The 26,595-nt window shown below is 32.8% G+C and overlaps 3 protein-coding genes across 3 annotated transcripts; 2 read left to right on the forward strand and 1 right to left on the reverse strand.

Moving 5' to 3' along the window:
- Positions 1-2,211: 2,211 nt before the first annotated feature.
- LOC110809137 (uncharacterized) lies at positions 2,212-3,477 on the forward strand. Its single transcript, XM_022034868.2, has one exon. It carries the CDS (start codon positions 2,212-2,214, stop codon positions 3,475-3,477), a length of 1,266 nt encoding a protein of 421 aa, XP_021890560.2.
- Positions 3,478-5,217: 1,740 nt separating this feature from the next.
- Positions 5,218-11,834, reverse strand: LOC148240332 (uncharacterized). Its single transcript, XM_088209793.1, has 12 exons — positions 11,826-11,834; positions 11,416-11,751; positions 11,184-11,313; positions 10,834-11,003; positions 10,420-10,687; positions 10,254-10,309; positions 9,962-10,088; positions 9,716-9,885; positions 9,345-9,627; positions 8,726-8,895; positions 8,476-8,594; positions 5,218-5,533 (listed from the first exon to the last, which is right to left on the reverse strand). The coding sequence occupies exons 2-12, from the start codon at positions 11,714-11,716 to the stop codon at positions 5,423-5,425; spliced, it is 1,905 nt and encodes a 634-aa protein (XP_088065919.1). The 5' UTR covers positions 11,717-11,751; positions 11,826-11,834; the 3' UTR covers positions 5,218-5,422.
- A 13,765-nt stretch (positions 11,835-25,599) lies between these two features.
- LOC148240333 (uncharacterized) lies at positions 25,600-26,534 on the forward strand. Its single transcript, XM_088209723.1, has 2 exons — positions 25,600-25,660; positions 25,792-26,534. The coding sequence occupies exons 1-2, from the start codon at positions 25,600-25,602 to the stop codon at positions 26,532-26,534; spliced, it is 804 nt and encodes a 267-aa protein (XP_088065849.1).
- The last annotated feature ends 61 nt before the right edge of the window (positions 26,535-26,595 follow it).

Consider the following 26,595-nt stretch of genomic DNA (forward strand, 5'->3'; position numbering starts at 1 on the left):
TTTTTTGTATTTATTATTTTAATAAAATTTTAATTACACTTTATTGTTTACTAATAATTCGATTCGATAAATGCTTGGTAAAATTTTAAAAAATTGACTAATAAGATTGATTTTTTTTTTATATTTCTTAATCTATGTGAGCTTAACATTGTATAATTATATGATATAGAAATAAATTTTTAAAGCTACCTCCCGTATGCCAAATAACATATTGTGACATAAATACGTACCAAAATAACGAAAAAAATTCAATTCGACCAATAGTTGTAATTCAAATTTATTTATTCCATCTCTTTGATAAAATTGGTTAATCTCTTTGTTAATATACTATTTACTACAAAAAATTAATCTTTAATAATTAAACTTTGCAACAAAAATAAATTTTGTCTCGAAATATCTTTTTTTTTTTTTTGCGTATCTTCATCATAATTTTGATTTCTAATTATTATAATGATTGGAATTATTTGTTGTAGAAGATAAAAAAAATTGTTGAAAAAAATAAAATTTTTCATAATTAATTATGAGATTCATTGAATAAAATATAGATTTCAAAACAAACTATAAAAGTAGTCATAATATTTTGGCAACAATATAATTCTTATTATAAGATATCTTTTTCTTTTTAACCTTTGGCAATCATAATTTATTGCATTTCAACTATTAATATTACTGAAAAATAATTATAATTAATTATTAATGATAGTGAATCAAATATTTTACTGTAATTTGGATTTTACTACAAAATTATTAGAGTCTTGGTGAATAACTATTATATCTTCCTATATATGATAACTTTTATTTGAATAGAAATTTTGAAATATTATATTATAAAAATTCTTCATAACCTAATTTTTTAACCCACAACTCATTTTTTTTGTAGGTTGTACAAATTATGCTCTAAATAAATTTTAAAATTTAAAAAATTGATAATATGTACAATAGTTTATTTAAATTTTTAAGTATACGAAATTTAATTTTTAGTTGATTAGAAATTCTACATTAAATAATTTTTAAATATAAAAATGAAGTGATAATATACATATATATATATATATATAATATGTATCTATTTAAATTTTATACATATACAAATAGAATTTAGTTTTTAGGTAACTACTAATTACACACTAAATAATTATTGAATGTAAAAATAAAACTAATGCGGTAGTATATGATACTTATTTATTTGAATGTTTTAAGGATAAAAATACAATTTAGTTTTTTATTAATTAAAAATTATGTATTATTTATTAATATGCAGTTAATTTTTAGTTTACTACAAATTCTAAACTCACATTTTATCATTTTTATAAATTTTAAACCGAAAGTAAGATACATATATAAGTTATACTTTTAAAGTGATGGTATATGCCGCATTGTGTTGCTTTTCTTCATTAAATATATTGCTATAAAATTAAAATTTATTAAAATTTAAGATATCTAATAAAAAATTTATATTGAAATTAAATTATTTTAATTATAAATTTTGCTAATTGTTTGATTAAAAATTACAACAAAACTAGAACTCATGAATAATAGTTGGAGAAAAATATGTACATAGATATATATAATATGTGGTGGGTGTAATTTCTTTGTTAATTATATTATATATATCCATATTGTGTACGTATAATATTATTAAAATGATGGATTTTCAACTAATTAATTAATTAATTAGACAAGTCAATGATAAATTGTATCAACAAAACTAACACAATTCATGTCTTTCCCAAAAAAAGAAAAAAAAAAACTTTATTCTTTTGCACTAATGCCTTTGTTCTTTTTTTCTTCTTTTCCCCAACAAGATGATGTGTTTTTTGACTCCATCAAATTAAAGGAAATACCTTGAATGTGAATGTGGGTATGAGTACATTTATTATGATTCCCGAAGAAGAAAGGATATAAATGAAAGCTTTTAAAGAGGACATGATATCGATCAAATGAATGCTTAAATATTGTGATATTTAATTACATAAAAATTAAAAAAAAAATCATTCTTTATAAATAGATGAACAAGTTGGAGCAAGGATGAAGTATATTGAGTTCTGTTGAGAAAAATTATTAGAGAAGAGAAGAAAAATGGAATTGCCAAAATATTTTGTGTTATATTCAGAATATAACGAAAAATATTTAGGTTATGTGTACGAAGATGTAGAGGCACATGCATTTCTTCAATTCTGGGGAGAGCATCTGGTGAGCCCGTACACAAAGATGGAAGCGGAGGAAGCTAATAGTGGCCATGGATTGGTACACTTAAAATGTTCTTACAACAATAAATATTGGGTAAGATCTTCTAAAGAAGAGTTGTGGATTATTGCAAAAGCTGACCAACCGAATGAAGATCAATCTAAATGGTCTTGCACATTGTTCAAGCCAATCTTTGAAACTGGTAATCATTATGGACAAGTTAAATTTTTGCACGTTCAACTTGGACACTATGTCTGTCATTCAAAAGAAACTGAACCCTATAATAGTTGCTTGTTAGCAGAGTCTGAAGATCCTAGAAATGATTTATCAGATATTTTCAACTATACTGATTTGGGAGCCATGTTTATGCTTCCTCGATATGTTGCATTCAAAGGCAATAATCAGAAGTATCTCACTAGAGGTCTTCGAGATGATGGAATATCTGAGTATCTACAATTTAAATCTAAGCAAAAAGGAGGATTTCCTTATGTTACTCATAGGGTTTACCAACTTTTTGATGGAAGTGTTCGAATACAATATGGTGGGTTTTGGAGACGAGATCCAAATTGGATCAAACATGATGGAGATGATAACACTACAAACCCAAACTTAAAGTTTTGGCCGGTGAAAGTTAATGAAAATGTTGTTGCTCTCCGTAGTTTGGCTAACAATAGATATTGCAAAAGACTCACAAAAGATTATAAAAAGGATTGTCTTAATGCTGCGGTTTCAACTATTACATCAGAAGCAAAAATGGAGGTTTCAGAAGTTACTGTTTCAAGAAAAATCTATAATGTTAATTATCACTTTCGAGATGCTAGGATCTATGAGCTAAGTTCTTTTATCGCTGCATCAGGAGTTTACTATAATGAAACTAAAGAATCTGTTGAAGCAGAAGTGAATCTCTCATTTACAGATACTCGCAGCTATAGTTGGAATTCTATTATTACATCAAAGTTGAATGTTCCAACTACCATTAAAGCTACCATCCCGGTCATTAATAACAAAACTATTCAAATCGTGGGTTCTTTTGATGGTCCATATGAATGGGGAGATATTAATGAAAATTCCAATGATATGGAGATTACATACAAAGTTCGTGTGCCACCCTTATGCGAGATGTCAGTGAATTTATTTGGAACAGAAGTTGCGTGTGACATTCCTTTCTCATACGTACAACATGACGATCTTATTAATGATAGACAAGATACATATGATATGCATGATGGACTTTATACTGGCATCACCAACATTTACAACTTCAACTATGATATTGCAAAATACCTATGAAATCAATGGCGAAGGGTTGAAGCTGATAATATAAGAAGAAAAATAAAGTGGGGGTATTTATGATTACACCTATATCCCATAACACTTATAATTTTCGTTTTATGTTTATGTGAACATGTCTAAAATTCTAAAGATGTGATCGGTCTTCTACGTTCTTTATATTTGAAGTCTAAGTTGGTATTTTAATTATTTGTTATGTAACTTGTGTTGTGATGTGTGTAGCTAGTGATCGTTTAATTGATTGAAGTCATTTCATGTATTTTTATTATAATCGGGTTAAATATGTTAATAAAGATTGTGTCTTTTCCTATTAACTTGTGCTTTTAGAATAAAATACCATAATTAGTTATTTATCATGTTATTAAAGTCAAATTAGGAAGGTGGCATGCCAAGAGGAACACCATCTTGTTAGTCCCCCCAGCATGCCCTATTGAGTGGTGCTTCATTCTTATCTTTTAAACTAAATCTAACAGTACCCAGTTTGCTATGTTAGTAATTTGGTAGCAATTTGTGTTAAAAGCAATTTGCTTTTGTTCAACATAATATATTTGTGTGTATATGTATATATATATATATTTGATAATTATTTTTGATAAAATAGACTTGAGTTTCTGTATGAAACATTTTTCTTTGGCAACAACATCTTATATTAAAAAATTATGGAAGTACAAGTAACACAATTATATTTTGTTCAAGGAATATTATTATTTAAGGATTTTTTTTTTTCATATATTCACCATAATTTTAATTTTTAATTATTATAATGATTGAAACTATTTACTAATAAAAATATATTTTTGTGACGTCTTGAACCCCAATAACAAGACACGGATGTACTCATGTTATTTCTAACTAACGGGACCTATGAAACAATAACATGCATAGCGCTTAACAATAACATGTAATAAAACTCATCATCCCTTGTAATAAAAAAAAAAAAAAAAAAAAAAATATATATATATATATATATATATACAAATTTTTATATGTACGAAGTATGAGGATCAAAATATAGAGCTTAACAAAAAAGGACAATCTTTTAAAAAAAACAGAATACACGACTAATCATGACAACTTCACGAGTGCCCCACTCGTCTGACACTTGCTTTGAATTCACCTAATTTATAAAATATTATAGTGAATTTTAATGAGTTTGACCAACTCAATAAGTATTCCTAGTATTCTAATGCCTTAGTTATACATTATGCAAAGACATGCAAACATATAATAAATACAATGTTAATAATTTTCAAATACAAAATTCTTTTATAAAATTTCACAATGTTTTTTACTTCACGGTTTTTATGTTTAATGGTTCACTTAATTTTCTTAATTTTTATCTTGTAACGACATATCAATTTTTATATTAAAATTCATAGGCATATACACCGTGCACGTAATTCTCACACATAGGGTTCATACCAAAATTCACACATACACATTCTATCTTGGATAACAGCAACGCTCTTAAGATTTCACAAAAAATAATTAAATTTTCAACGAGTCTTTGTCATCTAATTACTCAAAGTTGTGAGACACCCTTATTGTACCATTTTGGGATGTCTTTGCGCATACTTTTCAATTATAATTCACTCAATTTTGCTATATATATAGTTGAATGAACACCCGACCAATCTTGTTATTACAGTTATCAATGAACTAATATCTTCTTCTCAGTTGTAAATTTTTAGTTCTTATATGAATAAATAATTTTACATTCATTCAACTTAATTTACAACGTAATTAAAATAAAATTCTCATTAACATAACTGAAGGATATGATATTTTGGTAGTACATTGTCCATTAAATATATATGTAACGGCCCCGGAAACATTAAAATGGTATGAGTATTTAAATATATCAAATGCGGAAGCGAGATCAAAATTTCAGTTAACATCCCTTACACGAAAAACCAGAAACGTACTTAAAATATAAAAGATTAAACTAACTAAGAGAGAAACTCGAAAATAAAACTATGAGTATGACTACAGAGTCTCTAGGCATCCCCTTCGTCGTCCTCCTGCGGAACGGGCTCGGGAACCATGTCTTCCTGATCTGAAATGGTTAAATAAGGAGTGAGCTACACTAGCCCAGTAAGAACATCACGATATCTCACCGTCACGGAGGTAAAGGTGGGTAGAAAAACACAAAAAGACCAATGGAGCATAATTTACAATAAACTCGTTTATTAACATGAAAACCTTTACCATCCACTTACCTCGGTGGAATTTATGAAAACAATATAAGAAAAATAATAACATTATCACAATCATGGAATAATATAAGCTGTAAAACATAGCACTTATCACGCCTTTTGTAATTCAATCATTATACAACATATCATTTTCTCATTTACCAGCCTACTAGTATCCATGGGGGTCCCGCTACCCGTTAACCTTTAACATTCATAATCAGTTTCCAGGGCCGTCCCCATACCCCGTCCGGTATGAGCGCCAAAACCATAAACCTCAATACCCCGTCCGGTATGAGGGTGAAAACGGGCCGTCCCCATACCCCGTCCGGTATGGGCGCCAAAACCATAAGATCTCCATACCCCGTCCGGTATGTGAGACCACAATCCCGGTAGGGTTCCCTACGGACCCGGTCCGTCCACCATCTCCCAGGATATCTAGTCAGGCTGACCCCATCATACAATTATCAGTCTATACAATGTTTCATTTCCCTTTTCCTCAATAAGCATCATCAATTCACATTTAAACAAGTAAATCGTAATTCATGCCGAACAGACAACATACAGTATCAGTTCTTCAGTCATTCAACCCATAATTAATAAAACAGTAATATATGCATTCGAAACTATAAAATGAACACATCAAACCCCATAATGCATTTAAAGCTGTAAAACAGTGTAAAACAGGCCAAATAACAGTAAATCATCAATCACACTAGACTCGGGCTCCATTAGCAACCTTAAGCAATTTCACACATGCGTTAATTCAAGAAATACCGTTTTATCATTTTGAACTTTAATACCGTGATAGGAAATAGGGTGAGGGGTCCTTACTTGTTTTCGGGATCCGAATACGATTCACAGTGCGCCTGCAGGCCGTCCCTAATTTTCCCTAAATTTTTCCCGGGGAACTGAAACACACTAACAGTACCTGCACGTGTTCCAAAAAAAATCCAAATTAGGCCCAGGGCCCCTTTCGGACCAAATCGCAACTCCGGCACGGCGGCTCCGCCCTGCTCCGGCGACGGCGCCGCCGCTGGCGGCGGCGAGTCGCCTCGGGTTGGCTGTTTTCGGCCGTTTTCGGCCGAATTCGGCCACACTCGCATTGGTCCTTGTCAGAAAACAACCCTAGGGCCCCCGGGGGGCCAAAAATCACGGAAAAGCGGAGCTTACCGGCGGCGGCGCTCTCGGGTTCGGCGGCTCTCCGGCGAGGTTCGTGTTTTGGTGATTCGGCTTCGGTCAACCTGTAGAGAAAAGAATGGTGATCACGGTGATATAAAAATTGCATCGAACGGAGGCCGGGAAGGACCTCGTCGGAGGCAAAAACCGAGAGGGACGCGGCGGCGCCGCTGGGTTTCGGCCGCGTATTCCGGCCGTTTGGCCGGGATTTCGGCCTCAATTTGGCCATAGGAGGAATCAGCGGAGAAAAACGAGTCGGGGGTATGAAATTTACCTCGATCGGCGGTCAGAAATTTCCCCGGTGCGGCGACGGGTGGCGGCGGTCGGCCTCTGGTTCGTCTTCTCCGGCGAGCGGCGGGCGGCTAGGGTTTGTGGTCTGGTGTGGGGGTTCTATTTATAACCCCTTGCCTTTTGATCACAGCTGTTCATTTCGTTTTAATCTGGGCCGTTCGTTTTTGATTGAATCTGGGCCGTCCGTGCGATTGAATCTGGGCCGTCCGATCGCGCGATTGATCTGGGCCGTCGGATCGCACCCACGCGGATCGCCAACGTGGCTCCTTTCGGAGTGACGCGGTCTTGCCACGTGGCAGGCCCCGGTTGGCCGGGACTGCTGACCGGGCCTGCTGACGTGGCTGCTGACGTGGCCCTTTTTTTTTTTTTTTTTTTTTTTTTTTCCTCCTTTCCGGGTGCTACAACTCTCCCCCCCATAAAGAAATTTGGTCCCCAAATTTGTCTCATTACTCTTGATCAAACAGATGAGGATATTGGGCCCTAAATTCTGATTCCAGCTCCCAAGTCGCCTCCCTAGGCGTGTGGTTCTGCCACAAGACTTTTACAAATGATATTTCCCGGTTACGGAGTATTCTGCTTTCTCGGTCCGTGATACTGACCGGTACTTCTTCATAAGACAAGTCCTCTCGGAGTGAGAGCGGTTCATGAGCCACGACATGAGAAGGGTCCGGATTGTACTTGCGCAGCATAGATACATGAAACACATTGTGAACCCGGGAGAGCTCAGGGGGCAGTGCAAGTCTGTAGGCGGTGGTACCAATCTTGTCTAAGATTTCAAAGGGTCCAATGTATCTGGGGTTAAATTTTCCCCTTCTGCCGAACCTACTAATTCCCTTGAAGGGGGTGACCTTAAGAAACACCCGGTCACCTTTCTCAAAGGCCAGGTCTCTCCTCCGGGTATCAGCATAGCTCTTCTGCCTACTCTGAGCTGTCTGGATGTTCCTCTTGATCTTAACTATCTTGGACGTGGTTTCTTCCACCAAATCCGGGCCAAACAATCTTCTATCGCCCACTTCCTCCCAACAAATCGGTGACCTGCACGAACGCCCGTATAGCGCCTCGTATGGGGCCATGCCGATGCTTGCTTGGTAACTGTTGTTGTAGGCAAACTCTATTAGGGGTAGATGGTCGTCCCAATGGCCTCCGGAGTCAAGGACACAAGCTCGGAGCATATCCTCCAGCGTACGGATTGTCCTCTCTGATTGTCCGCATTTGATATATTTAAATACTCATACCATTTTAATGTTTCCGGGGCCGTTACAATATATATATATATAGAATCAAGAATCTAAATTTCCAACAAAATATCTTGCATAACTATAGAAGTAAATATCACCTCGATTATTAAGGTATCTTCGCGAATATAACCTTTTGATTCATCGAGTAGATCTACTAATGAAATAAATTTTTTAAAACCCCAAGCCTTCCATGGCGGATATCTAAATGTAGTAGTCACTGAAAACCAAATAGATTTAAAAAATAATGTTAGAAATTTTTTTTAGAAAAGTGTGAAGTTGAAAAATAATGAACTTGCAACTAAAAAAAAAACTATGCGATCAAAAGTATAAGTGAAAGTTTGAACTTACATGACATCTGAAAATGGTTACTAGTGACTTGATCTCTTATTCGAAAATTGCACTTTATCTGATATTCCTGCTTCAAAGGTAAGGATTTTGCGTTAACTGAGTATAAGTAGAGTGAGAGCCATTTGTCAGCTACTTCTGTCCCATCTCCTTTTGGATAAATTGCTAAGTGCCTGAAATAATAGATGATATAAATTAACTAACAAGATTTAATTTTAGCAAATTTAGTTTTTTTTTTTAAAATTTTTTTTGAAAGTTTCTAAACTTTTGTGGCTATCCTAACTGAAGGAACCTAATTGCTCTTAATGTTCTTTTCACTCAAAAATTAATTGGTTCCCTAATATTAAGTCCAACAAGATCAATATAATCTCATAAACACATTAATGAACTAAATCTTTAGTCCTACTGAATTAAATATTATAAAGCAATCATTGTCAACCTATAAAATGTCCGTGAAATAGTAAATTCTACATTCTCAATGATACTTGAATTCATAATTTTTAAATAAAATATAAAAAATTTAACCACTCGACCAACATATTATTAATTTTGGCAAACTCATTAACTGTAAGAGCAATAAATACTTATACATACATATATAGATATTATATTTCATACATACCATTTTCTTCCACATATCGTGAAAGTCTCGGACTCATGTATTTTCGATTTTAATGTGCTAAAGTTGTAAATCGGCCAAGTGTATGTACTGCAATTAGCAGGATCTTTTGTCATAATATCTTTGTTGCACATATGCCTAATAATAAATATCTCTAGACCAAATAGACAACGATCGTTAACAAGAAATCCACTATGAGGATCATTGAATGTCTTCTGGGAGACTAAATGAGTAAAACCCAATTCTTTCGTGATTCCATTGAAGCACTTTGGAACCCCATCAGCATCTGTATGTATTAATTTAAACATTTTAATGCATTTTTATTGTGTATGTATGTATATATATATGAATTAATTTTATGTGAGAAAAGATACCTTGGAAAATGTGGTACTTGTTTCTTATTTGGTCAAAAACAAACATTTTAAAGTTCACATTCACCTCCCACCCAGAAGGAAATGTTCCTTCCTTTAAAATTTCCAAGTAAAGAGAAATATAACCACTTCCATTTCTTTCCTTACATCCTTTAGGATAAAGACATAACTTCCTGCAATTTAGAAAAAAATTATAAGATTATTTACAACTATATATATAATATATATAGACATATATATCTAGAATACCAGTTTAAACCTCCAGCTTCAAAAGTGTCAAATTCATGTATTTGGATATTGTCTTTCCAAAGCAGTGAGAATGATTTTATTTCGAATATATGAGCCGGTGGAAAATCTCTTGTGGTTCTTAAAATTCCTGAAAGTATGAATATAAAATCAGCTTTCAATCTCTACAAAACAAAAAAGAAAATTGCAAACTATTTTCCCATAGTAAATACTTGGTACTTATAAACTACTCCTACTTATATTAAGGTGTATTTTAATGTATTGTTTAAGAGCTTCATTTATCAATTATATATACCTTCACTTTGATTTAATTGCAAAGAGGAATCTTGTGAAATAGGAGCTATCAATTTCCTATAATGAAAAAAGATAACTATTTATCATTAAACATCAATTAATTCCATAATTAGAAGGGATTATATATGAACTGGAAGTATATATAGTTTACTTGTACAATCACTTACTCTTTTTTCGTTTTAGTGACAAGAGCATTAGAGATGTTAGTATAGTATCCTTGAGACTTCAAACGAGATATCTGAACTGAATTATCTTTAACAAAAAGATTATCGTATTCTCGAGTTGATTTAGCAACAAAAACCTCTACGCCAAATACACAAGAATCCTCAAAAAGATATCCATTATTTTCCTCTTTAAAATTTTCAAGAGAAAGAAATTTTGCAAACCCCAATACTGTTCGACTTCTGTTAAAAACTCTCATCGGTCGTTTAGCATCTGCATACAAATTAAATTATGTATGAAAAGTTATTAAAAATCTTTATTAATGTGCAAGTAATTTGAAAAAATAATTAAAGACATTCATTAAAAAATTTATATATATATATATATTAAAAAGGAAAAACATTATTTAATGAAGTTACCTTGGACTGCAAGAAACTTCCCTTGTAATTGCTCTGAGACAAAAACTCTCAGATCAACATTGACTTCAAACGTAGGAGGTAAGGAAATTGTATCTTCCATTGCCAAGTAGAGGGAGATGTGGTTTTCCCCTCCTGCCTTTTCATTTCCATTCGGGTACAGAATCAACTTCCTAATCAATTTACTATTTCATCATCATATTGACATATATATATATATACACATTATATATAATAAATAACTTATGGTATTAATGTTTAGAAATAGCTTATATGTAAATGTTTAATATGCATATACATACATGTGTAATAACTCACTAATTATAAAAGATGATATATAAAATATAACACACCATTTATAACCTCCTACAAGGAAGACACCTGATTCAACTTTTTTCACTTGTGACTCCAATAATGATGAAAAATTATTTATTTTGAATACGTAGTGACGCGGTGGCGGATCTCTTATGTGTTTCAAAAGTCCTGAAGAAGAATTACTTAATTAATTCACCAAAACCTGTATACACACACATATATATATATAAATCTATATTTAGAATAAAAGAAGTGAGGAAAGAGAATTACCAGATAAAGTTTCTGTTTGATGAATGTACTTGTAACTATATTTTTTAGTGAGTACTTTATTGTAACTATCAGTAATTCTTGAATCTGACAAATTACGATCTCCAAAAGTTGTAGTTTGGGAGCCAGTAGTATCTCTAACAGAAATACTATGACCAAAATCATGGGAGCCAGTAGTATCCCTAACAGAAATACTATGACCAGAATCAGCATCGTACACATAATCCTCTTCATCTGAATGATCAATATATTCTTTTTCCATTTTCATTGCTACTGCTTTAACTTCAAACACTTGAGTATCCATAATATATATATGTGTATATATCCTCCACGCAGAACCTATATAAAGAAAAAATAACTAGGTTAGCTTGGGAACAAACAATTGAAAAATTGATATATTATGCAATCCTTACTTGACCTTTTTTCTTATATTCTATGATTTTATTTCAGTGAGAGAGTTCGACTTATATAATCCACTAACTATACTTTTCTTGAGTTTAAAGAAAACGATATTCTATACTTCAATTTACACATACAAGTAAAGCATTTGATATAAGCCTTTTTACTTGTTGCTAAAGTTTAATATATTATTTAATTTATACTATATTGTTTGGTACATCATTGTACGTAGAAGGAAGAAAAACTAAGATAGAATTAATCATATAAAATTAGAACATATTGAATTTAAATAATTTATATATAGAAAACAAGTATATAATTGAGACGCTGTAGTAACCAATAAATAATAAAACAAGTACCAATTATGAATTACCGGGGATTAGAATGAGATTTCTCAACAGAATAAATTATATATAAAAGAATTAAAATGATGGTATTTGACTCTAAATTATTTTGTATATAGGCTCCCCAATTTATTGTCATATGAAGTTGTATTATGAGTGACTGGCTCAACAAGTTTTTTTTTTGTAACCGGTTCAACGAGTTTAAATATTATACAAATATTTTACTTGCCAAAGGTTGTGATTTCTCCTTTTTAATCCAACGGATTTGATTAGATTAGTACTAATTTAACGACATGTTCAAGAATGAAAAAAAACACGACATTGACATTGACAAGCACAACATCCGAGTACACAAAACAACAACACTTAACTCATTTTGCAGAATTTGATCGATGTAACTTTTGTACCTGAATGATCACAATTTTTTTCTTCCATTTTCTTAGTTACATGTACAAGTTGAAATATGTGAGGATACAGATATACACGTATGTAGATCATCCATGCAAAAACTATATAGAGAAAAATAAGTAGGTTAGACTGGATACAAACAATTAAAAAACTGATATATATTATGCAAATCCTTACTTGCCATTTTTCTTATATTATATGATTTTATTTCGAGGAGAAAGTTCTAATTATACAATCCATTACTTGTGGAAAAAGAGACATACTTTTCTTTGGCTAGAAAGAATAAATATACCATACTTTGATTTACACATGCAAGTAAAGCATTTGATGCAATCTTTTTACTTACATATCACTCTAAGAAAAGCATTTGACACTTCTTTTTTAAAGATATGTAGTTTCAATTTCATACCAAATTAAACCTCAAGAATATTTAAAGATCAAAACATGAACTGAAATTAAAGTTCAAAAGATACAAGCTTATTTATGATAAAGAGGACTGAATTAGACAATACATTGAATACAAATTTGAGGAACTAAGACGACAAAAAAAATGTAAAAATTAAAGAGAATGAGTTGTTCTTCTCTTCGTAAACCTCTATATTAGCATAACACTTCTTAATTTTCTCAAATTAGTAAATGTTTTCTTCTTATTAGGAAGTTTACTAAAGATAATTTTGTCAAATGGTGATTTCACTTTTAAGTATTTTACTATAAGTAATTTTGTTCTCAACAAAATTAGAGAAGTTGTTATAATCAACACAGCTCGTATGATCAATTAAATACATATGTTTCTTCATGATGTTAGCTTGTCCTCCAATCTTGTTATTGTAGGAGTTCAAGCTAAAATTGATTTGCTCTCAAATTCAAGGAGAATTTTTAAAAAAAATTAAAAGGAAAAGCCGCCCTGTTATATACGAAGGAGTAGATTGAATGTTAAGAATCAACAATCTAATTATTAAACGAAGAAAAAAAAAGTCCCTTACATACCCGAAGGAGGATATCAAACTTGAAAACAAATGGAAGTAATCGCGAATTCTTTTTATGTTCAATAATCCATAAAATAAGGTTTCATAGTAGATCAATGTGTCATTAACAAATTGTATATGGAAATTTTTCTCGACAATAAAGTTTGAACTTGCAATTCTAATCTCAAAACATTAGAAGATATAATAAGATGTATCAAATGCTTTTCTCCAGGAAAATCTTGAAGAAAATATATACACGATAAAAACCCATCTCCTACCCTCTAATTTTGCTCTTTTGATTAGCCCGAACTTAATGTAAAGACCTAAATTAATCTTCATCCTATCTACTCTTTTAGCCCATATGAAACTCAAATCCAAAACAAAACTAAAAAAAAAAAAATCAAACTATTTAGTTCATATGTAACCTAAACTTTCAAATTTTATTTGAATAATTTATTATCATGAATGATGTGTCTAACGCCGTTCAACAGATATTTATGTAGTAGATTTATAGATCTATGTAAGCATTTTATTTTTAAAATATTGCATGCGTGGTTGCCATGTGATTGCCACACCGACAATCACTTCGTATCCTTTTTTTTTTTTCCTTTCATTCTTTTATTTTTAAGTAGTTATAAATTAAATTTAAATACATAAAAAGATAACAAGAAGGCATAAAATCACAAAGAAATTTCTGGTGCCAATATCAACCAATGTTTCTCAGTATCCCATTTAAACACTATCACCCAGTTTAACGACGACAACTGAAAATAAAATGTTATGAAAGAGCACACCAGTAAAGACAAAACAATTATGTAGTTGGCATACCGGTAATATTTTTAAAACTCTATATTTTAGTAGACATGTCTCATGCCACATGGGCATACATCTAGCAAGTATTAGATATGTCGTTAAAAATAAGGGTTTTTTCGAATAAAATTTAAAAATACGTCTTATAATTGAAGTGAAAAATAATGAAGTAATTGATTTAAACTCATTTGAATAGTACAAAGGGTTTTTAAATGTATTATATATATATATTTGTATATCTCTTATAATATTATATATTTGTATATTTAGGTTAAGTTAATAAGAGCAATACTTTTAATGTGACAATACTTTGTAAATTAACTCTAGAAAATTATTTCAGCCAGAAACATAACATCTATTTTTATAAAAAAATTTTACCGAAAAGTTAGTCTTACAACATTTTTAAAGTTAACAACACAAACTAAAAGCTGTCTCAAATTCTTCTTTAAAAATATTTTTATTTCTAATATTATCATTTTAAGCACTCTGTTTACAATATGTTTCTCAACCATGACAAGCAAAATCTCCTTTTAAGATTAGGAAATATAATCTTGAAAAAGTAAAAGAGAGAATATAATCTTTCCTTTTTTGGTATGGTCTAGATTTTCGTTTATAGTTCCACCATTTAATTCTTTCTTACGATGTCGTAAATATGTTTTTGCGAGGAAGTTGAGTTGGAGTAGATCGAGTTTCGCACTTGAGAAAAATAATTTTGTTCTTTTCCAATTTGTGTATTTTTCCATAATGACAATATCTCAATGTAAGATTTGGTCAAGCTTTTGCGAAAACGTGTATGAAGAGGACTTCGCGAAGAATTCGTTTGAGTTCTTTGTCTTTATTTTAAAGTATTTTTTAATCTATATCTCCTAATATGTTACGTAAATAAATTTTACTTATGAATAAATATCACGATTACACACTTGCATAGTGACTAACTAGTTCAAATATACATATCGGTAATAATCTTAATTAATTAGTCTACACTACGAGATGTGTGTCTAACACATTCCCGTTGTAATACTCTCATTTTGTTCAGATTAATTTTGTTATTATTATTATTATTATTCTTTGTTTAACTCAAATATATTTCAAAGTATTTTTGTTGTTAATTTAAATTCAAAATTTTAATTTTAGGACACCGAAATGGAAAAAAAAATCTTTTTCTTTTTAAATCCAACTCAAATTTTTTTTTAAAAAAAGAAGAGTCAGAAGGCCCTTTTAATTTCACCCCAAACAAACCAAACCCAGCCCACCAGAAATACCAAAAAACGGCGCCGTTTGATATGTGCTTCATTGTCGAAATAAATGGCGAATAAAGGAGAGAAGCTCATATAGGACCATGGTAGAGAGGCATGCATCGGGAAGAGGGAAGCTCACAAGGAAGGCGACAGGGCGACAGAGGCAGAAAGGGTATTAGTCAGAGAGACGATGAGACATAGCTAGTCACAGAGAGAGAGAGAGAAGCTCATATAGGACCATGGTAGAGAGGCATGCATCAGGAAGAGGGAAGCTCACAAGGAAGGCGACAGGGCGACAGAGGCAGAAAGGGTATCAGCCAGAGAGACGATGAGACAGAGCTAGGCACAGAGAGAGAGAGAGAAGCTCATACTCCCAGCAGTAGACATAAACAACACAGAATCAAGTTTATAAGGTAATACATTAAATTTTGATGCAAAAATAGGTGAAACAAATGAATGTGATACACTAGTATCAATCAAAATATGAGCAAGATAGTTACAGATAGTTTACGTACCCTGTACCACGTCCGGGTAGGCTTTTGCATCCTGCTGGCTGAGATTGTAAGCTCTGCCCTGGATAGGAGGTCTGCCTTAATTCTGGTTCCCTAGACACTCCCTCACATAATGTTGGACACTATCACATATGCGACAGGTGTTGTTGAGGCGATAGCAGAGTCAGTCCCCATGATCCCTGCCATAATGTTGACAAATCTTACCGCATCCTGTCATTGGAGCTTGAGGGGGAGCCTAGATCAGCGGCCTGGGCCTTTTGTTCTATTGGACATGCGCAGTAGGTACTGGTCTGCGGGGTGGAGCTGAGAATCTGAGGTTCCCTGCTACTTGAGAGAAGGTGCGGAAGCTCCTCTCCACTAGTTGTGCATTAGCCAGAACAGTCGAATAAGTCCTGAGCTCCAGCACAAACAACTGCTGTCTGATCTTTGGGCGAAGACCCCACTCGAACCTTCTAGCCTTCCTGGCTTCATCCAACAATGTCTTAGGAGAATATCGACCCAACTCTAGAAACTTGCGAACATATTTTGACACAGTCATATTCCCTTAGATCAACTATACAAACTCCATCTCCTTCAGATGTCAGAGATGCTCTGGAAGATATTTTGCACGAAAAGTCACCAGGAACTGTTCCCAAGTAACTGGAATAGGCACGGTGGTCTGTTTGAGTTCCTACCAGTGGTATGCTTCTCCACTAGCATGTAGGTAGCAAGGTTGACTTTCTGTTCGGGAGTCACTCCTAGGGTCTTGAAGGTCTTCTCTATATCTGTTAACGAGTACTCGGCATCTTTAAAAGAGAATTCCCCTGCAAAAGTAGATAAGTTTAATCTCTTATACCTCTCTATGTAGCTTGGGTCCATCATGAGAGGAGTTGGGTCCCGTGGAAGAGGGACTAGGCCATGTTGAGGATGGACTGGGTGGCCCTGCGGTGGTACTTGTTGATACGGTGGGGGCACCAGATTGTACTGTGGTGGTACCGAGTGGTACTGTGGTGTTGCCGAGTGGTACTGTGGCTGGGGTACCGGAGCATACTGTGGTGGTGCCGGGTGGTACTGTGGAGGGATAGGGTCATACTGGGGTGGCTCGGGATCCTCTCATTGCAGGGGTGGCTCAACCTATGGTAGCGGGGGAGGGTCAGGTAGCTCCCTCCTTTCCTCCCAGCCCTACTGGGCAGCAATGAGTCTCTCCAGCATCTCAAATATCTGGTCAACATCTTCTCTAAGCGAGCCATCTCGGGCTGCTCAGTTTAGTGGGGGTTTTCCTCTCCTCATCTATATGTACCTGCATTTCACAAGGAACGGTTGAGCGATAATCCATTGTTTTAATGTTTCCTAAAAATTTTGTGTAAAGAGTGAGTCCAAGGAACCTGGCTCTAATACCAACTGTAATGGCTCCGAAAATATCCAAAGGAATAAAAGATAATTAAGGTGCATAAGCGTAATAAATGTTCAAGGTTTACATTCCTTACATAAATAACTTAAAGTATCAAACAGTATTACAGAATTCACACTTTTGAAAGAAACATAAGAATAAGGAAATAAACGGGAACTAAAGAAATCTAGCATTTACTCGCAATCCTCCTGCGGATCGGGCTATGGAACCTGGTTCTCTTGATCTGAAATGGTTAAATAAGAGATGAGTTACACTAGTCCAGTAAGGATATCACACTATATCACCAACACAGAAGTAAAGGTTGGTATAAAATCAAAACACTAATGGAGTACTTAATTTAAACCAATACATTTATTAAAAATAAAACCATTTACCGTTCACTTACCATAGTGGGATTCATAAAAACAACCTATGCAGACAATAATATCATACAGATCGTAATTTCATATAAAATCAGCAACATAACACATATCATAAGTCTATATACATCGTCAATAAACCAAACAATAACTGTCACTTTTTCCATCAGCCTACTAGTATCCATGTGGGTTCATAGGGATGTCCCCTCTACACACGAACCCTTTCCTTTAACAATCTTAATTACGAGTCGTTCTCATACCCCGTCCGGTATGAGTGTCAAATTATTAAACCTTAATACCCCGTCCAGTGTGAGGATAAAGCGGGTCGTCCCCATACCCCGTCCAATGTGAGCACCAAATTATCATGTCTCCATACCCCGTCTAGTGTGCGACAACGTTCACGGTAGGATTTTTTATGTACCCGGTCCGTCCACCATCTCTTAGGATATCCAGTAAGGCTGCCATATTCATTTATTCATCTTCTCACACAACTTTTTCATTTTTCGTTAGTCTCCATTTTCCAAATCAACCATAATTACACAAGCAAACAAACATGCATAAGGGAATACAATCATATCTCAATTTTCTAACTAAACGGTGATCACATAAGGCAGCAATACATACATTCAAACTATAAAATTGATAAATAAGATATTATCATGCCTTTAAACTGTAAAATAAATCAACAGAGAACAATTTTTGGTTTTGGCTCCATTAGCAATCCGTAATTAATTATGCGTATTTATTAAATTCATACAAAATACTATATTATTATTTATTTAAACTTTAATTATATGATAGGGAATGAGTTGAGGGATCCTTACTCGATTTGATGTTTGAAAAGCTAAGCTGTTCGACTGCGTCTACGGGCGATTCTCGGATTCTCTGAATTTTTTTCGGAAATTAAAATGCACTAATAGTACCTACAAATGTCCCAAACAAACCCAAAATAAGTCCTGGGGCCTACTTGACCAATTTTGGAATTCCGGCACGGTGGCTTCGTCGTGCTTCAGCGATGGTGGCGCTGCTTGCTGTGGCGATCTGCCTTGAGTCGACTGTTTTCGGCTGAATTCGACCAATTTTGCATCGATCCCTGCGAAAAAATATGTTAAAGGACATCGGTTGGCCGAAAAAATACAAAAAACCAAAACTCACTGGTGGTGGGGCTCTCCGGTACGGTGACTCCTCTGGCTCACATTGTGGTTGTGTGTTTTGCTATGGTAAACCTGTAGAGAAGGACACGATGATCATGATAGTGGCAAAATTACACCAAATAGGAATTAGAAAGGGCCTCATCGAAGGCGTTTTGTGAAATTCCACGTAGTGGCATCGCCAGATTTCGCTGATGTTTTTCGGCCAATTGGCCTAATTGGCTAGTCTTTTTGCTCTGATTTGGCCATGAGTGTGCTTAAAATTTAATTTTGAGTAAAAAGGGAAGTTTTTGCCTTTTTTTGGCGGTCAAAAAGGGTTCCGGTGCAGCGTCGGGTGGCAGTGGTCTCCTTCCCGGCGGCCAGGTCTTTTTCTCTAGCGAGGGGTTCTAGCAGCTAAGGTTAGGGTTTGGTACGAATGAGAGTTATTTATATCCATCCGCTTTTGATCTGGGTTGTCCATCGCGTTTGATTTGAACCATCCGATCGCGATTAAATAGGGAGTGAATCTGGACTATTCATCGCGATTTAATCTGGACTGTCCATCGCGCTTTAATCTGGACCGCCCGATCGCATTTGAATCTAACTGTTTGATCGCGTTTAGGAGGGAGTGCATCCAGGCTGTCCGTGCGCGCGGGAACGGACCTGGACCATTTAATCGCGTTCACCCGGATCGCCTGCATGGCACCGCGTCAGTGCCTGTTGCCATGTGGCATGTCCTGGTTCGTCGAGACTGCTGACCAGGCATCCTACGTGGTAATTTTTTTTAAATTGTGTTTTGACCCCTGGTTTCCGATTTTTCTTTCAAAAATACCCACAAAACCCAAAATTTTACCCCGTTTTCTCAAAATTGCTTTCAATTTCATCCTCTATCAATTTTATTTTATTTTTTACTCTAAATTAAAATAAAAAAAAAGAGAAATTGAAAAATTATTTTATTACATTTAGAATAAAATCCTAAATTACAAAAAAAAATAAATAAATTTCGGTTGTTACAAGGGGTTATCGTCTAAATTCAAAAAAACGGGCCACATGGACACCCTGTTAGCAACGCGATGAATCACCACATGCCGCGTGGCGGCCCCGTCAACACGAGCTCCACGTGAGAAGCCCTGCTGGCGATCCACGTGCCAAGACGATTGGACGGCTTAGGGCCACACCCACGTACGCGAACGGTCCAGATTGATTTCCTAAACAGGCTCGATCGGATGACCCTCTTGCCTCCACATCCACCAAATTAGACGACCCAGATAAGATGAAGAGAGGTATATAAACCTCTCTTCAGTCGGCACCCAAATCTTAGCCGACACCTCTGACCGGAGAAGAAGAAGAAGGGCAGTCGGAAGAAGCTCAGCCGTCGGAGGGATGATGATGTCACCGTGTTGGAGACGTAAAATGCATCAGTAAGCATGATTTTTCTTATCGTTCTTTCTATTTTCTCACCCTAGGTCATTTAGAGTAATTCTAATATAGAAAAAACTAAAGAAAGTCACAACTCGATAGAGACAGATGATAGAGCACGGTTGCACCACTGCATCAAAAATTAAAATCCGATCGGTAAGGCTGAAATTTCCTCTATTTTCCTGTGAAACACTCTCCTCTCCATGATTTAACTTGATTTCCATCACGAATTTGCCAGGTTCGGCTTGGCAAAGAGAAAAGAGCGTCAATAGAGGAGAACCAGACGGTAGAGCTCGGTGGCGCCGCTGTGCCGAAACCCCAACTCGACCTAGTGAGTCTTCTGCCCTTTGTTTTCACCGCCCTTTACGTATTTTAATGTTGTTTTGATGTGTGTTTCCTAATTTTACCAGAAAACCCAAGAATTCGAGAGGTGGGAGCCACCGGGAACTATAGTTGAAAAAGATGATGTTCTAGGTCCCAACTCAGTGTAAGAATCCCTAAACTTTTTTTGGTTATGGTTAAATTAAAGTTAAAATGATAATAAATAGTAGTTCTAAATATTTTTGTGATTCCTTGATGATTAAATACAGGTTGTCGATGGAGGCAGTAATCAATTTATTTATGTTCGTCACTAGTTTAATTGTATTATCTATTCGTTATTTTTAATTCTATTATCATTTTCTTTTATCTATTCATTCTTATTTCATTTTATTTTAATTTACTTTATTTTATTTTATCTTAGTTTATGTTCTTTCAGTTGGTGTAATCGTTTCTGTTCTTTTTTCGTTATATCTATCTATAATCAATATATTAATAACAAATTTTGAATAGTTATATTTTATTCCATTTTGCTTCATTATCACTTTTTACTATACTTAATTTCACTTTGATTTATCAGTTTAATTTATTATTCATCATATTACAATGTTTTAAGTTCTTATTCTATTATTCTATTTTATTATATTTTTATCTAGAGTTTATTCTCTAACGAATTTTGAAATATGAATTTTATACTCTTGTGTTGTTTGGGATACAGGCCCTATGTATTATTAGTGGCTAGATAATAAATTAAAAAAAAAGGTATGCATAAAATAATGTTGTTGAATGAAAGGACTTACTGGGTATCGTGAGAAAGAGTGTACGAACTTTGTACATAGGGTGAACTCTACCATGGATGTTATCCTCAGTCGTACGGGTTGAAAAATCCCATACCGGATGAGGTTGAGACTTAATTAATTTTGCTCATACCGAACGAGGTATTGAGGCGGTCTTTAGTATGTGGTGTCCATTATCGGACGGGATATGAGGACAACCGTTGATTTACAACAGAAGTATTATGTACCTACGTGTAGCGAGGATCACCATGGACTCCCAGTGATACCGGTAGGAAAAAATAAAAATGGTAAGACAATAATAAATATGGTAAGTAACTCGATTTTGGGCAAAATAGTAAATAAACCAATGTTACATGTTTATTGGAATGTATGCTTGTTGTGATTAACTCGTCATTATGATTTTATCTAATGTATTGTATTTGATAGACTAATAGTCGGGGAAGGAAATATTAACATTTTCAGCAAAACGAGCAAGGAATGTATTAACATTCGAATTTCACTAAAAATATGGTTCATTGGTCGTTTTATGTTTTTTACAAACCTTTAATTTTTGTGTCAGCGGTAAGGTGTTGATATTCATACTGAGTTAGTGTAGCTCATCCCTTTCTTATTAACCATTTTAGATTAGGACAATCAAGACTTAGATCCTGAACAGTAAGAGACTAGCTAAACATTATCTCTTTTCGCTCTGTCAAAATCGAATCGAGGTTAATAATTATTTTGTAGTAGTTTTTTCGTTTTAAATTCTAAATATTTCTTTAGCCCCTATTTGGACATTTAAAGTAAACGTGCGAGGAATATAACATTTAAACTTCTAATTCTCCTGCTCAATGAAAATTTTAGTATTATCTATATTATTATTATGTCCAGGTCAAACGCTCGAAATCCTTGATAAAGGTTTGAATTTTTACATTTAAAATGTAGATAATTAAGGTGATAAATTTTTTTACTTACTTTTAAGTTCAAAATGATTATTATTAGTCTGATTCCTTATTCTTAACTTGTACCGCATATGATACTCCTGCTTTAAGGGAAGTGATTTCCTCATAAACTATGTTTAGATATAGTGAGAACCCTTCGTAAATTGAATGAATACTTAACTTCCTAAATTCAGTACAGAAGACCAAGAAAGTTAAGGAAATCTTAAAATGAGATAATTTGGTTTCAACAACTTACTATTGTATAAGCATACATGGTAAATAAATTGTTTACAGGTGCTGCTACATCAACATTTTGCCATGCAAAGCTCAGTACTTCATGCTGTTATTTTATTCTTTTATCATAATTCCAAAGTTTGTCTATTTAATAGTTAAAAGATAAAATTCATTATTATTGTTATAATTATTATAATCAACTTAGTGAGACTTTATCCTTTTATAGTATATATGCATATATATATATATATATATGTACGTTTGCACAGCAAAATTCTTAATTTACTTTCACAAGTAAAGCATTTGATACTAACTTTTCTTACTTGTCATCATAAATCATGACTGCTGGATAATACTTAACAAGGAAAAGAAGGAAAAGAAAAAAAAAAGTATTTGATTCTTGTTTTTTAAAGATATGTACTGAAACTAAAGTTCAAAAAATACAAGCTTATTTATGGTAAAAATGAACAGATTAGAGAATGAGTAAATTTTAGGAACTAAGACGGTAGAGAAAACGTAAAAATGAGAGAGAATGAGTCGTTATTCTCTTTGTAAACTTCGAACTTTAAGTCATTTAATTACTTAATGATACTCGGGATTAATTTATTTCAGACTTCGGCGTTTTCAAAATGATTTAGGCCAATATGACTAATCTATTATCGGCCTTGTCCTTCTGAATTAATTTGTAGGCTCGAGCAGGAAACATTCTGCTAGAACTTATAACATGTCCTTTACAATTAATACACAAATTTGACAGCATAAAATTGTGTATATAACATGTTAGAGAATATCTCCTATAAAGAAAGTAATTACCCTTATTGGAAACCTAGTGTAACTCTCACAAATCTTAAACAGTCATGAATAAGAAGATTATATGTTTCTTGATGATGTATGTTCCTATATTTATACGAATGTATTAGCTAAAATTGATATTTAAAGAGAATTTCCAAGAAACATAATAACGAAAGTTATTATTTATTAGAATTTTACCGAATTTTCTTTAGAATTTCAGAAAAAGATTTTAAAATTTTAAGAATGAAGATTAGAAAAACCTAGGGAGACAAGCAAACTAACATTAGGCTATGCTTCAATTCTTGAAAAAAAAAAAAAAGAAGCTAACATTAAAAAACAAACTTCAACATTTTTTTCTCTCTTTTTTACTATGAAAAGTGCGAGGTACGCATTTTACAAGTAAAAAAAGAAGCGTACAGTTTCCACGAAAAGTACAATTAAACATAGTTCGATAACTTTTCTTTTTTCTATTTATTTTAATTATTTATTTATATGATGCTTTATCTGTTTCTCGTATTAAATTACTCTTATTTTATTTATTTATTTTATAATTCACTTTGATTTTATTTGATCACTTTAGAAGAAATAGGAAAGAATACTCAAAGATTATTTACTCTACTTATATTGTTTTAATAGTATTATTTACTAAAATTTCTGAAAATTTTGAATTTAATAAAAACATATTCATATTTTCTATTAACTAATGAGGCAAATTCTTTTATATTTTTCTATTATATGATATAAGAAAAGTCATCATAATTGTTTTTGGCAATAATATATTTTTATTATAAATATCTTTCTTGGGTGATATTTAAAAATCTTTATATCTACATAGTATCTACATATAAAATTTTATAATTTTATCAAGAATAAACTACGACGAAGAGAAAATTAAAATACGACATGTATGATTTTATTAATTAAATAATTACATAAAATTTTATTAATTTATTATTAGTAATACACACTTGGGATATGTATATTTTAAAATAAATTTGAGAAACAAGCTATTTATTTTAGTTGTTTAGTTATAATGAATAAAGCTATTATGTTTATTTATAGGTAATTATAGTTTTCTTTCAACTGTTAATATTACTGAAAAATAATTATAATTAATTATTAATGATCGTGAATTATAATTGTGCTTCAAAATTATTCCGTTCTTAGTGAATAACTATTATTTTTCACTTGTGCTATTAAGTAAGTTAAACATATAATTAAGATAATTGATCGATTAATTTAAAAAAATATTTGAAAAATAGAAAAAAATTTAAATAATTCAGATTATATTAAATTAGAGTAAACTATTTAATACAGTTTTTGGTTTAAAGTTAAAGGTATGAAAAAATTTCATTATTAAATTGAATTTTTACAAAAAAAAATTAACAAAAAAAAACTTTAAATAAATTATTATTTTTATTGTTTTTTTGTTTTTAATCCAAAAGAAAATACAATTCTTTCATTAAAAAAAGAAGATATGTGTATATTTATTATGATTTGCGAGAAAGAAAAGTACATAAATAATGACTTTTAAAGGGTTTATCATTATGGAGGAGTTAATGCTTAAATATTACGATAATTAATTAAATAAAAATAAAAATAATTTAGTCTTTATAAATAAAAGAACAAGTTGGAGCAATAACGAGCAAAGTGAGTTTTATTGGAAAAATTTATCGGAGAGGAGGAAAATATGGTATCTCCAAAATACTTTGTATTACATTACAACCAAAAATATCTGTGCTATGTGCACGAAGATGAGGAGGCACATGCATTTGTTCAATTTTCTGGGGAGCATCTAGTAAGCCCGTACACAAAGATGGAAATAGAGGAAGCTGATACTGGCAATGGATTAGTACACATAAAATGTTGTTACAATAACAAATATTGGGTGAGATCTTCAAAAGAAGAGACGTGGATTGTTGCTAAAGGTGACCAATCAAATGAAGATAAATCTAAATGGTCTTGCACATTGTTAAAACCAATCTTCAAAACTGGTAACGAGAATGGTCAAGTTCAATTTTTTCATGTTCAACTTGGAAACTATATATGTCTTTCAAAGGCAACTGAATCCTATAATAATTGTTTATCAGTACTGTTTGCAATCCCTATAAATGATTCGTTAAAGATTTTTAAATATACTAATTTGGGAGCCATGTATTTGCTTCCAAGAAATGTTGCATTCAGAGGCAACAATGGCAAGTATCCCAGTGCAGGTTTTAAAAGAGATGGCATATCTTTGTATCTACAATTTAGAGCTACAAAAAAAGATACATTTCCACATACTACTCATAGGGTTTACCAACTTCCTGATGGAAGTGTTCGAACACAACATGGTGCATTTTAGAGACGAGATCCAAATGGATCAAACATGATGGACCTTATGATGTCATTGATGCAAACGTAAAGTTTTGGCCGGTGAAAGTTGATGAAAATGTTGTTGCTCTTTGTTGTTTGGCTAACAATGCATATTGTAAAAGACTCACAAAAGATCGTAAGGATAATTGTCTTAATGCTGGGGCCTTTACTATTACACTGGAAGCAAAATTGGTGGTTTCAGAGAGTGCTTATTCAAAAACAAGTTATAATATTAATTATCACTTGCGAGATGTTAGGATCTATGAGGTGAGTTCTTTGATTGCTGACTCAGGATCTTACTTTAATGAAACTGAAGAATATGTTGAAGCAGAAATAAATCTCTCATTTAAAAATACTACTAGCTATAGTTGGAATTCTATTCTCATATCAGATTTGAAGGCTCTAGTTGACCTTAAAGCTACAATTCCGTTCCTTAAAAACAAAACTATTGAATTCTTGAGTTTTTTTCATGGACCATACAACTGGGGAGATATTAATACAAAATCTAATGATATGGAGATCAAGCACAAAGCTAATGTGCCACTGTCTTGTAAGGCATCAGTGGATTTAGTTGTGACAGAAGTTGGTTGTGACATTCCCTTCTCATATAAACAACATGATTATATTGTTGGTAATTTTGAAGATTCATATCAGATGAATGATGGAATTTATACTAGTATCATTACCATTTACAACTTCAGCTATAATATCACAAATGACCTATCAAATTAATGGTGAAAGGCTAAAGATGGTATTGTAAAGAGAAAAATAAAATGGGAGTATTTATGGTTAG

The sequence above is a fragment of the Carica papaya genome, chromosome 8 (assembly GCF_054855325.1).
Source record: "Carica papaya isolate Zhongbai chromosome 8, ASM5485532v1, whole genome shotgun sequence".
Classification (NCBI taxonomy): Eukaryota; Viridiplantae; Streptophyta; class Magnoliopsida; order Brassicales; family Caricaceae; genus Carica; species Carica papaya.

Excerpts from the sequence above, each read along its gene's own strand:
- LOC110809137 (XM_022034868.2), top strand. The coding sequence starts at position 2,212 with ATGGAAGCGGAGGAAGCTAATAGTGGCCATGGATTGGTACACTTAAAA.
- LOC148240332 (XM_088209793.1), bottom strand. The coding sequence starts at position 11,716 with ATGGATACTCAAGTGTTTGAAGTTAAAGCAGTAGCAATGAAAATGGAA. Across the intron at positions 11,004-11,183 it reads CTTGTAGGAGGTTATAAATG|GAAGTTGATTCTGTACCCGA; the intron begins GTGTGTTATATT and ends TAAATTGATTAG. Across the intron at positions 10,688-10,833 it reads GAAGTTTCTTGCAGTCCAAG|ATGCTAAACGACCGATGAGA; the intron begins GTAACTTCATTA and ends ATTTGTATGCAG.
- LOC148240333 (XM_088209723.1), top strand. The coding sequence starts at position 25,600 with ATGTATTTGCTTCCAAGAAATGTTGCATTCAGAGGCAACAATGGCAAG. Across the intron at positions 25,661-25,791 it reads TGGCAAGTATCCCAGTGCAG|AGACGAGATCCAAATGGATC; the intron begins GTTTTAAAAGAG and ends GGTGCATTTTAG.